This window comes from Epinephelus lanceolatus, chromosome 6 (assembly GCF_041903045.1).
Source record: "Epinephelus lanceolatus isolate andai-2023 chromosome 6, ASM4190304v1, whole genome shotgun sequence".
NCBI classification, from domain to species: domain Eukaryota; kingdom Metazoa; phylum Chordata; class Actinopteri; order Perciformes; family Serranidae; genus Epinephelus; species Epinephelus lanceolatus.
This window is the reverse complement of record NC_135739.1, coordinates 9204127-9216877: the sequence shown is the minus strand read 5'-3', so window position 1 is coordinate 9216877 and position 12751 is coordinate 9204127. Positions and strand designations below refer to the sequence as shown.

The 12751-nt window shown below is 41.7% G+C and overlaps 2 protein-coding genes across 2 annotated transcripts in view; both read left to right on the top strand.

The window, feature by feature from the left end:
• The first annotated feature begins 1518 nt into the window (after positions 1-1518).
• klhl30 (kelch-like family member 30) lies at positions 1519-8846 on the top strand. Its single transcript, XM_033620937.2, has 8 exons — positions 1519-1757; positions 2978-3809; positions 3907-4105; positions 6311-6397; positions 6529-6684; positions 7178-7366; positions 8051-8196; positions 8317-8846. Exons 2-8 carry the CDS (start codon positions 3036-3038, stop codon positions 8563-8565), a joined length of 1800 nt encoding a protein of 599 aa, XP_033476828.1. The 5' UTR covers positions 1519-1757; positions 2978-3035; the 3' UTR covers positions 8566-8846.
• A 132-nt stretch (positions 8847-8978) lies between these two features.
• The window catches only part of crocc2 (ciliary rootlet coiled-coil, rootletin family member 2), a 51509-nt gene continuing 47736 nt past the window's right edge, over positions 8979-12751 (top strand). The window contains exon 1 of the mRNA XM_033621208.2: positions 8979-11364. Coding sequence (XP_033477099.2) covers positions 11308-11364 — 57 coding nt within the window. The 5' untranslated portion in view covers positions 8979-11307. The remainder of the gene's footprint in view (positions 11365-12751) is intronic.

Genomic DNA, 12751 nt, shown 5'->3' with positions numbered 1-12751 from the left:
ATGTCTGCCTTCTCTCTATTACAATGGAACTAAATGACACTCGGCTTGTGGTGCCAAAAGAACACATCTGAAAAACTCAACAGCAATGTCTCTTTCCAAAAATCATGACCCGGTTTCTCAAGATAATCCACAGACCTTGTTGTGAGCAGTTTCTTGTACGAACTATTTCCTTGGGAGCAGGAACATATTTTGGCTAAGGGTTGCTACACTGTGTAAATGTGCAACCTGCACACTTACAGGAGCTACAGGAAAACTGCTCAGATGTACTTACATCAGCCAGGAGTCCAATGGATGTGTGCTCCCTCGCCTCAGACACAAATTCTCCCTGGACTGCATGTGTACATCCAGTTGTCTGCTCACTGAAGTCACTTACAACTCCTGGGGAAATCATGACATTACAATTGCTCGTTGTCTGCTCCATCATAATCTGTCATAAAACTCAGTCCTGATGGCTTTGCTCCCCTAAAAAGCAGCTCCAAAACTTCCTGGTCTTTCTTAGCCTGTTTACACTATTGATTAGCTCCCACTATCGCACCTTCCAGCACCCATACTTTCTATGAAGCTACACTCGCCAACCATATCACTGCACAAAAGGAAGCATGCATCTACTCATGGACGAGAGGCTCATACTGTAGGTAAACATTTATGGTGTCCTCCTCAGCTCAGCTGTAACATTAGCTAGCTCGGTGATGCTAGGTGGGCTAGCAGTAGATGTACACTTCCTTCTGCGCAGTGATACGGTTGGTGGGTGTAGTTTGATAGAAAGAAAAAAGTTCCTACGTGAAACTCCTCAAAAACAAAGTTTGTGGATTATTTTGAGTGATTTCTAGAAAGAGACATCACTGCTGATTTTGAGTTCAAATGTATGATTTGTGTCGCTTTGAGCACCACAAGCTGAGTGACACCTACTGCAGTGGCTCCCAACTGGTCCGGCCACGGGGTCCAGGTTTCTCCTTAGTCAGTTCAAGGTCCACACAGTGTTACACATTCAATGTCATACTTGCATTTGGCCATGTGTTCAGACTAGTCTGCTGTCTCTGTCAAGCAGCTGTCTGCTAGTCACTCACTCTACAGCAGGAAACGGCACTTCAAAATAAAAGCTTTGTGCCAGAAACTTACTGTACTTAAAAATGAAGTGTGTTTTTTACAAACTTGACACATTTGCAAGTCACTTGCGGTCCATTCAGAATGGACCTGCGACCCACTTTTGGACCACAACCCATCAGTTGGGAACCAGCGATCTAATTCCATTATAATTGAGAGAAGGCAGACATCTCTAGAGTAGATATCTCCAACACTCGGCAACTCACACCAAAACAATCTAGACTGATAAATAGCACCACAGGTAAAAGGAAAAATATGTATTTTTAGTTTGGGGGTGAACTGGACCTTTAACATCTACATAGACACCCAGCACTTTGCCCTGCATAGTGACAGCTATTATTGATCAATTATTGTGACATACAAAAAAAGTTGGTGTTACGTCAGTTACCTCATCTGCTCACTCTCAGGCCTGTTGAGAATAATATGTGCCTGTAACAGCAGCTGTGGGCTCCATACTTGTTGTTTGGAATCTGACTTCAGCCCAGCGTCACTCTCAGTCCTATAAATAACTGAAAGACAGGCAGCCTGTCCCAATGACTTGGCAAAAGCTTTTCGCCATGCTGCCCACTCCATGTTGATCTAACCAGCCGCTCAGCTGCAAACAGCTTTTTTACTGGAAGGATGAGCCATTGTTTCCATGCTCTGCTCCTGTGGTGAGTTTGTTGTTGGTTTCTTATTTAATTTTACAATGTTTGATGACAGGAAATGTAATTTATTGTTGGCTTCAGAGGAGATTAGAGTCATGCTGTTACAGTATATCGTATAAATCACGAGCCAGAAGTACTTTGTAGTCCTTGTAACAACACAGTGATGCAACACTTAAGAAAACAAGGCACTTTTTATTTTATTTAGGTCACAGAGGAGAAACTGTTTTCTAACTCACTGGTTCTCAACATTGTTTTGTGTTGAGAACCCCTGAATTGATACACACTAGGTCATGGACCCCTGTTTGATAAGATTTTGCCTCGAGGACCTCCATCTGAAAAGATTTTGGTTGTTAGATATGATTGAAAACCAGAATGATTAAGACCAGAATTCTATAATTGTCAATTACATTTGAGGAGATGACCGTGGACGCTGTGAAACCTGATCAGAACAGTCACCCATATGACTCTCACTCACACTGGGCTCACCTCTATATTGAATTAGATAGTGAAAAACAATATTCCCCATTTTTCTGGGGACTCCTGGGAGTTTGCTGAAGGGCCCCTGGTTGAGAACCACTGATCTAACTAAGCTCTAAACTTTAGACTCAAAATTACAAAAACACATTTTATCATTCAGTATAAAAACAAAATAATTGTCATACAATGTTTTGTTCACTGTGCACTGTTCCTGTTACACCAGCTTTTCCTGAAGGTGTAGTATCTCTGTATGACGCAATCCTGTTATCAGGGCTGCACAATTTTAAATACAGCACAGCAATTTCACAATTAGATTTTTCCAGGCCTAAAAAAGTCTTAGAATTTGTCAAAATCATTAAAAGTTTTGGAAAAGTCTTGGGATGTAACATAACAGCAGATATATTATCTGTAGCTCTCGATTTAACATAGCTTTAATATGTATCAATGTGTGAAGTTTTGTTTGCTAAACATATGTTTCATAATTATCTATCTGGGTTCTCACTTCCTGTACGTCAACTCACTGACATCATGTCTGAATGGAGTTGGTATCTGAGATGTTTGACAAACCCCGAGCAAGTAGGGAAAAAAAAATAAAAATATCAAGGGTCCTTGAAAAGTCGTGTAAAAGTTTATGTGGGAAATAATTTTGAGATAAGATTATTAACTTCTTAGTAAAGTTATTGCTAATCTTTTCTGAAAAACAAACATTGTTTAGACATGTCTTAATGTATTTTGTTCTACACTTGCAGGTAAGCTTTAAACTCACGTTTTCCCTGCCAAAGGACAATTTGACCTACTTTGTTGACCATGGTGCGCAATGTGGATGACCTGGACTTCTGCCTGTCCTCCCACCCTCAGAGCATCCTGGAGGGCCTGCGCTCCCTCTGCTCTCACCCCAAACTGGTGGATGTAACATTAAGCGCGGGTGGCCGGGACTTCCCCTGTCACCGCGGCGTGTTGGCCCTCTGCAGCGCGTACTTCCGCTCCATGTTCTCAGGGGACTTTGTGGAGAGCATAGCTGCACGTGTGGAGCTTCGTGACGTTGATCCTGATATACTCAGCTGCTTGCTGGACTTTGCATACACAGGCAAACTGACCATCAACCAGAGCAATGTGGAGGGGCTGATCTGCACCTCCAGCCAGCTGCAGTTCCAGACGGTGAGAGCCGTGTGCAGCCGATACCTTCAGCACCAGATCGATGCGACCAACTGCCTGGGAATACTGGAGTTTGGGGCGATCCATGGGTGCCCTGAGGTGATGGCCAAAGCGTGGGCCTTCCTCTTGGAGAACTTTGAGGCTGTGCAGCAAGGTGAGGAGTTCCTACTGCTGGGAAAGGAGAGATTGGTCGCCTGCCTGTCTGACGAAGGACTACAAATCCGGACAGAGTGCACCCGCGTAGAGGCCATCCTGAAATGGGTCAGGCACCACAAGGAGTCTCGGCTCTGCCACCTCCCTGAAATCCTCACCTTATCCCGTCTCCATCTACTCAGCCTGGACTACCTGGCTGACACCCTGCTGAAGGACAGCCTGGTGCAGGCCTCTCCCAGCTGCAGAGAGACTGTGGACAAAATACACAGAGAGGTTAGTGAGTTCACACTTCCTCCATCTTTCCTCTCTTATCTTTGTTTGCACAATCTGAGCAGATTTTTCAAAACAATTGTGACTTTTATTCCTCTAGAAGCTGGATTTGGCGCCAGAACAGACGGACAGACTCAACTCTCAGAGTCCACAACCAAACCTGCAAGAGGTGCTGCTGGTGATGGGAGGACGTTCACTGGATGACTCAGATGATGAAGACGATTCCGATGAAGAAGACAGAGACCCACGACTGCAACGACTGCTGCCCAGGAACTTTGCCTTCTACAACACAAAGACAAGTACAAACAATTTGGTTTTTTTTGCACATTTCAAAATGTCAAGTTTGTTTAAATTCAGAATCCATTTCAAGACAAAAATTTGTTGTGAAATGTTTGTTGTGTTCCTAAAAACAGTTTGGCAGCTGTGCTGCAGGTCGTTAAATGTAGTGTTGACAGAAAAACAGCTTTGCGGGAATGCGGCCTGGATATGACAGAATTGGATTGTCTTCTCAGTTCCTCAAACGAGCGTTTTATTGTGCAGAGCTGGAAGAAGGCATCCGTGTTCTGATTTTCATATGGGATGTTAACAAAAAGATTGCTGCATTTAATTTTAAGATTTCTGGTTTTACATTCAGGCATGACAACTGTAACCACAATGGTGAGAGCTGTGCCAGAAAAGTTACGTGTTCTTTAACTGTCTTGACCTAACTTTGACTTTTTCAATGAGGACATTTGTGTGTCTTTGCCTAATTTTTCTGGTATACATCTGTTATGTGCACACTGTGTTTGCGACTGAGTTTGAACTGAGTTTTTAAGGTAAAGTGTGTCAGATTAAGAGGGATTTGGTGGCGTCTCACAGTGATTGCAGATTGCATCCAGTTTAAACTTCTCCCGACCAGAATTCTTTGAGTGTTCATTGTTCAGCAGTTTTATTTTTGGGGGGCCGCATTATCCACAGACGTCTCTTCCTTTCCAAAACAAATGAACCAGGCTATTAGAACCACTAAAACACTCAATAAAACAGTTTCACGCTAAAAATCAGTGCATCTCCGACACTGTTTGGCATCTCAGACACAGGCGGCTTGCCCACAACATACTGTTATGTGCTCACCACTTTCCTCTCGTAAGGTAATTTGTGCTTACTTTTTTCTGATCCAGATGTTCAGGAGGTTTTTACTGTGAGCCGTATTATTCACAGAGGTCTCGTCCTCTCCAAAACAAACAGACCAGGTGATTGAAACTGGTAAAAACACTGGATAATGCAGTTTCACGTTACAAATCTATGTATTTCTGACACAGTTTGGCAGGTCGTTGTGGGTGGCTAGTTCAATACATGCTAATGTGAAGTCACCTTTTTACTCTGATAACACAAGATCCAGATGTTCAGGAAGTGAAGGCTGAATTATCCACAAATGTCCCCCCTTTCAAAAACAATTGAACCAGGTGATTTAAACTGCCAGAAACACTAAATAAAGCAGTTTCACGAACGCCAGCATTGCTCATGCAGTTGGGCTTTTTACTGTGGTGGCTAACGCAAAAACGCAAAAATGCAAAAACGCAAAAACGCCATTGGCTCTTTCTGGGCTGGTCCATTCTAGAAACACGTCGGTGCAACATGGCGATCTCTATGAACGAATACCTGCTCCCTGTGTAGATACAAACGGCTCATTCGAAGGAAACAAAAACACAACTTTTTATTTTCAGGTCATTGCAAACTTAAGAAAATATACTAATTATAGTATATTCCATTTCTGCCAATATATCCCCTTAAATCCTCCACACTGGGTCTTTAAAAGGCGATGTAAATGAGGTCCCTGAGTGTGTCTTCCTGGGTTCCACAAATGAGGGGCCTGCACAGTGAAAGCTCTGTCATCTAAAGTGACAAGTTGAGATTTTGGATCCTCCACGCTTGAGGATCTCAGGCACCAACCAGGCTTATAGGGAATTAGCAGATCACAGATATAGCTCAACTCAACTCAACTCAAATTCATTTGGAGAGCACACTTAAAAACAACTCACGTTGACTGAAGTGCTGTATGAAAGGAATAAGACGCTAAGACACAAACACAGCTGTCAGGTACACAGCTTATATCTTCAGAGACACAACACACACAGGCACACATCAGAAAAAGCCACATCAGGGGGACTCAAACGCTAATGAGTCAAAGTAGGTTTTGAGCCTGGACTTAGACGAGTCAGTGGAGGGGGCAGATCTGATTGGGAGGGTGACGCTGTTTCATAGTTCAGGGGGAAACACAGCACAGGCACAATCATCGGTGTGATGTGGTCGCTTTTCCTAGTATGAGTTAAAGTCAAGTCCTTGGATGTTTTTCCTGCTGATGCCAGGATAAAGTGTTTTGTAGTCATCAAGCCTGAAGGAGACAGAAGCCTGGATTGCCGAGGAAAGACATGAGCTGATCTTCATTTAATATATCTCTGTGTGAAAACTTCGCTTTCCCTCTGCATGGTGCTCAAACATGACCTCGCTTTTCTTCTACTCTGCAGAACAATGGCATGAGCTCCCTAACTTCCCCAACCCTAACAAGTGGGGTTACGCCATGGTCTCTTTGAACAATGATGTATACGTCACAGGTGAGTGAACTGCACGCAACACAGAAACTTGAGGGGCAAAAATAAAAAACGATGAACAGTTTTGAGCACCAATCTCGTGAGGAATGTAAAACACTGACACTTTTGACAAAGTGCTCTTGTCTGTCTGACAGGGGGCTCGCGAGGTTCGAATACCAACACCTGGTCGACCACAGAGACCTGGAAGTACATCACAAGAGAGGGGAGGTGGGTTACCGTGGCACCCATGCTCCGGCCTCGGACTAACCACACGTCAGCAACTCTCAACGGGGAGATTTACGTCATTGGAGGTAATAAAATAAACATAGTCCTGCATGTGGTGCCTTAAACCTGCAGTGCAATGGAAAACTTTGAGGAGTAGCGCATCTGCCCTCAATCGCTGACCTGTGCTGATAGTTTGTAAGAATTTGCTCTCTTCTTTGTGGTTGAATAGTTTCAGTGATGGCCAAGTTCGAGGAACAGGGCAGTATTTTAGATGAGCGTTTGGGCTGCTCCAACACACATCTTTAAAAGGACAGTTAACCCCAAAATCAAAAATACATATTTTCAGTCTTTGGCATTTTGAGCACCACAAGCCGAGTGCCATCTAGTTCCGTTATATTGAACAGAAGGCAGACATCTCTACGGCCGAAATCTCCAATACCCAGCAACTCACACCAAGACAAATTAGAGGAATAAATAGCTCTACAGGCAAGAGGAAATGTATATGTTTTTGATTTTGGGGTGGACTGTTCCTTTGGGATTCGATCTCATCACTCATTTTACTTACATTTCCTCCTTTAGGCACAACGTCAGATCGTGTTGAAGTCGAGCATTACGACCCTTACACCGACACCTGGGCACTGACGTGCCCGGCCTTGAAATACGTGACTAACTTCACTGCTACGGCGTGTCACGGGAGGCTCTATGTGATTGGCTCGTGTGCTGTCAAGTACAATGCACTGACTATGCAGTGTTACAATCCTGTTATAGGTAAGGATGATTTACGCTAACCTCATGTCTCCAAGGGGTCAGCTCTTTTTTTTTTTTTTTAACCCAACTCTAAATTAAATAATGACAATTTAAAAAATGTTTTATTATTAGCAATATTATTGTATTTTTTTTTATTATGTGTTTATTCATTTAAGGAACAAGAACAGAGAAACGTTGACAGTGGTAGAAGCAGTGTCTGATGTACTGTACACATGTATCATTTCTAACACCAGTCCTTTAATGGGCTTTGATAGTTCAAGTAATCATTAAATTACATGTTACAATTTAGAAATGCATGTGCAGTATTTCATTCATGTATGCAGTCCTGTTGATGTAGCTTCATTTCCAATAGCTTCTGATAGCTTTCTTACTTGCTATGTATTAGTACTCTAACCAAATATTGATTGGTTCATAGTAAGGCTGGGCAATATCTCGATATTTTGGATATATCAATATTTTTTAAAACAAGATATGGAATGCAACGCTATCGTTGACATCAATATGATCCGTTGCTGCACGCTGTCACGCCTGTTTCTCCGCCCCGCAGCCGCCGCTTCTTTCTCCCTCTCTCTCTCTCTCCCTCACACACACACACGCATATTCTGCCCCGCCTCTCCCTGTCCCTCTTTCTGAGCGCCATTTTTCTAAATCATATGTTTTTACATGTTTGTTTTCTTTTTACAGACAGCTGGATCAGTATATGTTCGCCCTTCATCCCTAAGTATTTGTCCTCTCCTCGTTCCGTCTGTGTGGATGGCATCATATATCTGGTTGCCGACAACACTAAGAAAGTCTACTCTTATGATCCAGAGGCAAACATGTGGCAGAAGGTAGACTTAGACAGTCCTCAGTATCGATGCTAATTTCAGAGGATTAAAGCAAAAAAAAGATCAGTTTTATTCTCCTGTTATTTTGCCTTCAGCTGTGTCGTGACTTTCCCCTCTCCTCAGGTCCAGCTTCTCCACATGCTTCACGAGAATGGCGGCCTGGTGTCGCTGGATGGGAAGCTGTATGTCACCGGAGGCCATTGGAAAGGGATGGAGGGGGACTACGGGGTGGAGGTGGAGGTTTACAACCGAGCCGCCAACACCTGGGAGGTGGAGAGCTTCCTGCCAAGACTTTGGTTCTACAGCGGAGTCTGCACCATCTTCCTCGACCCATCCCAGTGGCCTGAGGTTTTCCCCATGGAGTCAGCATAATGGCCTCCTGTCCTGACGGGACTAAACTCAGGGTCAGAGAGTTTACAGAGACGTGTTACTATCATTCATACCGTGTTACAACACAAGTGGAATGTTGATCCCAGGATGTCATTGTGCCCCAGAATAGTGTGTTACATGATTCTCAGGTATTCGTGGCTGTTTTTAGGGCCTTGCTCGGCCGCTGAGCAGGTGTTTATTTATACTTTGTATCATGTGTTTGAGATCCAAATTCCTTTGTGTATTATTGAATAGAGCTTGTGAATCAATAAATCTTTGTAGCATGATTTTTATTATTGTTATTGGTTGTACATCACCAGTTTGGAATGCTCAGATTATTATTAGGGTCATTTCTGATATGTAGCAACATTTATGCCCGCATAGTTTATGTCCTCGTACTTTCTTTAAAATGTGTCAGATATTTATAACAAATGGCCAGTGTTGGAGATGTTACTTTTGAAATGTATTAGGTGAAAATTTACCAGTTACCTTTTTGGTTACTTTTCTAACAGATGTCTTAAACTGCTGAAAAATATCCAGAAATAGGCTCTGCCAAAAAAAAGGGATTCCTGCATGGTGAAAAGATGCAAAGCAACAAAATGATATTCTACATATAAATTTTTAAGTGAAAAGAATTTATTCAGATGTAACCCCTTTGTAATCACCAACATTTTGGAATTTAATCACATGTAACTAGTTACTCACCAACACTGCAAATGGTTTAACGTCTACTTTGTCACACAAACACAGAGTAATGACTTTATACAAACCACTGGCGGATGAAGTGCAAAACATTGATCATCTTGTTACAATTCAGTGTTTTGCAGGGAAATCTTTGGTCCTGGCATTCATGTGGATACCACCTGACACTCAAACACCATTGCAGATCAAGTACCCCCTCCCCTCATGGCAACAGAACATCCTGATGGCAGTGACAATGCACCATGCTACACTGTAAAAACTGCTCAGGAATGACCCGAGGAACATGAACCCCCAATCTGATCTAGCATTTGTGGGATGTGTCAGTACCCCAGAGGTACCCCTGATTCATGGTGGGGCCTCCTTGGATCTGACTTGGATATGACCTGTCAAGGCATGGACACAGGGGTGTCCTGTGGTGTCTGGCAGTGGGGCATCGGTGACGGAGCCTTTATATCCCGTTATGAGGCAGGGTACTGCTACGTCCAACGGATGCTTGATCAGATTGGGATCTCAGAAATTTGGAAGCCAGCTGGATGCCCTGAGTTCATCATCACATTCCTTAGGTCATTCCTGAACATGTTTTTTGTGGTGTGGCAGGGTGTGTTATCTTGCTGGCGGGGAATTCCATTGCCATGAGGGGGGTATGGGGCTTGGTCTGCAACTGTGTTTGGATGGGGAGAACGTCAAGTGGCATTCATATGGGGCGGCTGTGGCTCAGGGGTAGAGCGGGTCGTCCACCAGTCGGAAGATCAGCGGTTCGATCCTCCAGTCTGCATATCGAAGTATTTGTGTGTCGAAGATACTGAAGCCCAAATTGTTTCCAATGGCTGTTCATGTGTGAGTGTGTTTAAAAACTGAGTAGCAGGTGGCACCTTGAATGGTAGCCTTGGCCACCAGTGTATGAATGTGTGTGTGAATGGGTGAATGTGACTCGTAGTGTAAAAAGCGCCCTGAGTGGTCGGATGACTAGAAAGGCGCTATACAAATGCAGGTCCATTTATAAAATGCAGCTCCATATGAATGCTAGAACATTGTTTTGTAACTAGATAAAAAATGTCATTCACTTCATCCGTCAGTGGTTCTAATGTTTTGGCTGATTGTTATATATATTTTTTTATCATCTTCATTATTTAGTGTATGAAGTCATTGTCTACCCTGTTTGAAAGGCAGATTTTCAGGAAGTGACATAATTTTCTTTGGAGGGAACTCGAAGGGTAAAGTTGAATAAGCGTAAACTTTTTAATGTTTGATCAAAAACAAAATTCAAAAACATATTTGATATAGTTATAAAAGTTCTGTTTTATGTATAGGCGGTTAGCTAAATAAATCTGGATCACTCACAGAGCTAAAGCTAATTTAGCACAACATTTTCCCCCCTGACGTATATAAACCATTCCACCCATAATAATTATTATTTGAGCACCTGAGATTGGCCAATATGTGTTCCAGAGTTAAAAATGGCACTACTCCTATGCAGAAAAAAAATCTTCTCCATAACAGTAATGACCCTTTAATAAAATGTGTTCCTAAAACGTTGTCCAAAAAAAAAAAAAAAAAAAAAAGAGTAAATCCTCTCTGTGGAAACACTCCTCAATTTGTCCTCACTGTCTTGATGATCATTAACCCATTGGAATCCAGTTGCTTGTTCTCATGGCGTCTTGCCATGGCAACACCCAAGCCAGCATTCTGTTTCTATGGCAACGGCCCGGAAGCGCCTGGTCACCTTGGCAACGTCGACCTGGGATTAGAGCGGTGCTTGTTGCCTGCAGTCCTTCCTAAAGTTTCCTGGCTAAAAAGTTGTGTCAGTGATTTCTTTTCAACTTTCTTTGCTTATCTGTGAGCAGGTACCAGCTCTGTGCCACCTTTACGTATTTATTGTGACATTATTTTAACGTGAAGTTAAGTTTGTGCTTTGTTTGCGTCAACATTTGACTTCTCTCTACCTTAAACTTTATTAGCGCTAAGCTAACGTTAATGTTCGTCGAATGAAACCATTAATGTTATTAGCTAACGTGTCATTGTTGAGGCTGGGCCAGTTTTGACATGAGTTCTCAACGGGAGCAAGGTGCACACTCACCCAGACTGGAGGCTGTGATTCAGGTGGGTATAACTTCTCCTCTGTGTTAGCTGCCATCTTTAATATTTTAACAGGCTTTTTTTCACGGTTGACACTTTGGCATGTCACAGCAGGGAAATCACAGGTGTAGCTAAGTAATTAACGAAATTAAAGATGGCTGAGTTTCATTTATGCCAGCTGCTTCAGTTTCAGGGCCCTGGTGTTGTGTTTGCTGACTCACACTGTCATGTTTTAATAGGATATTTAAATAGGGCAGTATTGGTTTTAGTAACACCTACTATGACGAGTCAAAATGGCTGCTGTCAAAAAGACCTATTGAGAGAGGAATAACTCAGATAATTTACCAAAGTAAAAGTAGCAGTAAAAGTGTAGAAACTGTCTGTTACAAGTAAAAATAAAAGTCAGACATTCAAAGTTTTACCTGAGTAAATTAACAGCATCAAAATATACCATTAGTACTCATTATGCAAAATGCCTCATCTCAGAATAATATGTATTTTATTACTGTATTAAAATTACTGATGACATGAACATTATGATGTCGCAGCTGGTAAAGACAAAGCTAATTTTAACAAGGTTATATAGATATAGTTTAGTATTAAGTAGCAGTTTCTAATAATATTTTAGCCTAAATGTAGTAGAGTAAAATATACATCATTTGAATAGAGTAGAAGGATAAAGTAGCAGAAAAAGGGTGTTTCAAATTGCACTAAAGTACAGTACTTGAGGAAGTGTACTCAGTTGCTTTCCTCTACTTGAAATGTAAATTATCACGAATACCACAATAAAGTAATTAAATAGGTCTAAGTGAATTAATTACCCTAATGAATTGAAATATTCAGTGCATTTTGTTAGTGCAAAGTAATTGCCATTTTATGTTACTTCATACTTCTATTACATTACATTTCAGAGGGAAAAAAATGTGCTCTTTACTCCACCTCATTTATCTCTCAGTAATAGTTGCATATTATAACTATAACAATATAATGCAATGTTATAAATAAGAATCCCCCAAAACTATATTTAGTAGTTAAAATAATCTACAACTTGGCCAGCGCAGTTTTGAGTGTCACTTCCATAGTAATTAATTAATCATGATAATCCAATATGTATTCATATTTTAGTTTTTTTTACTGCTCCCGTGCAATACCCTAATAACCTGCAGCTTTAACAAAAGATATTCCCAACTTGGGTTCAATAAAGTACATCCATACATCTAATAATATAAAATACATAATATATAAACCTCTGAAAGGCTCCATTCTGCATAATGAGCACCGTAATTGTTGAGTAAGTACATTTTGTTGCTTGTTTTTCTGTATTTTTACTTTAGTAAAGTTTGAAAAGTAATGTCACTACTTTTATCTAAGTAAGTCTAACCTCAGTGAGTTGGGTCTGCTCAGTTATGTG

Bases quoted from the DNA above. Each gene is read 5' to 3' on its own strand.
- klhl30 (XM_033620937.2), top strand. From the start codon at position 3,036: ATGGTGCGCAATGTGGATGACCTGGACTTCTGCCTGTCCTCCCACCCT. The intron at 3,810-3,906 runs GTTAGTGAGTTC...TTATTCCTCTAG, and splicing joins TGGACAAAATACACAGAGAG to AAGCTGGATTTGGCGCCAGA. The intron at 6,398-6,528 runs GTGAGTGAACTG...TCTGTCTGACAG, and splicing joins CAATGATGTATACGTCACAG to GGGGCTCGCGAGGTTCGAAT.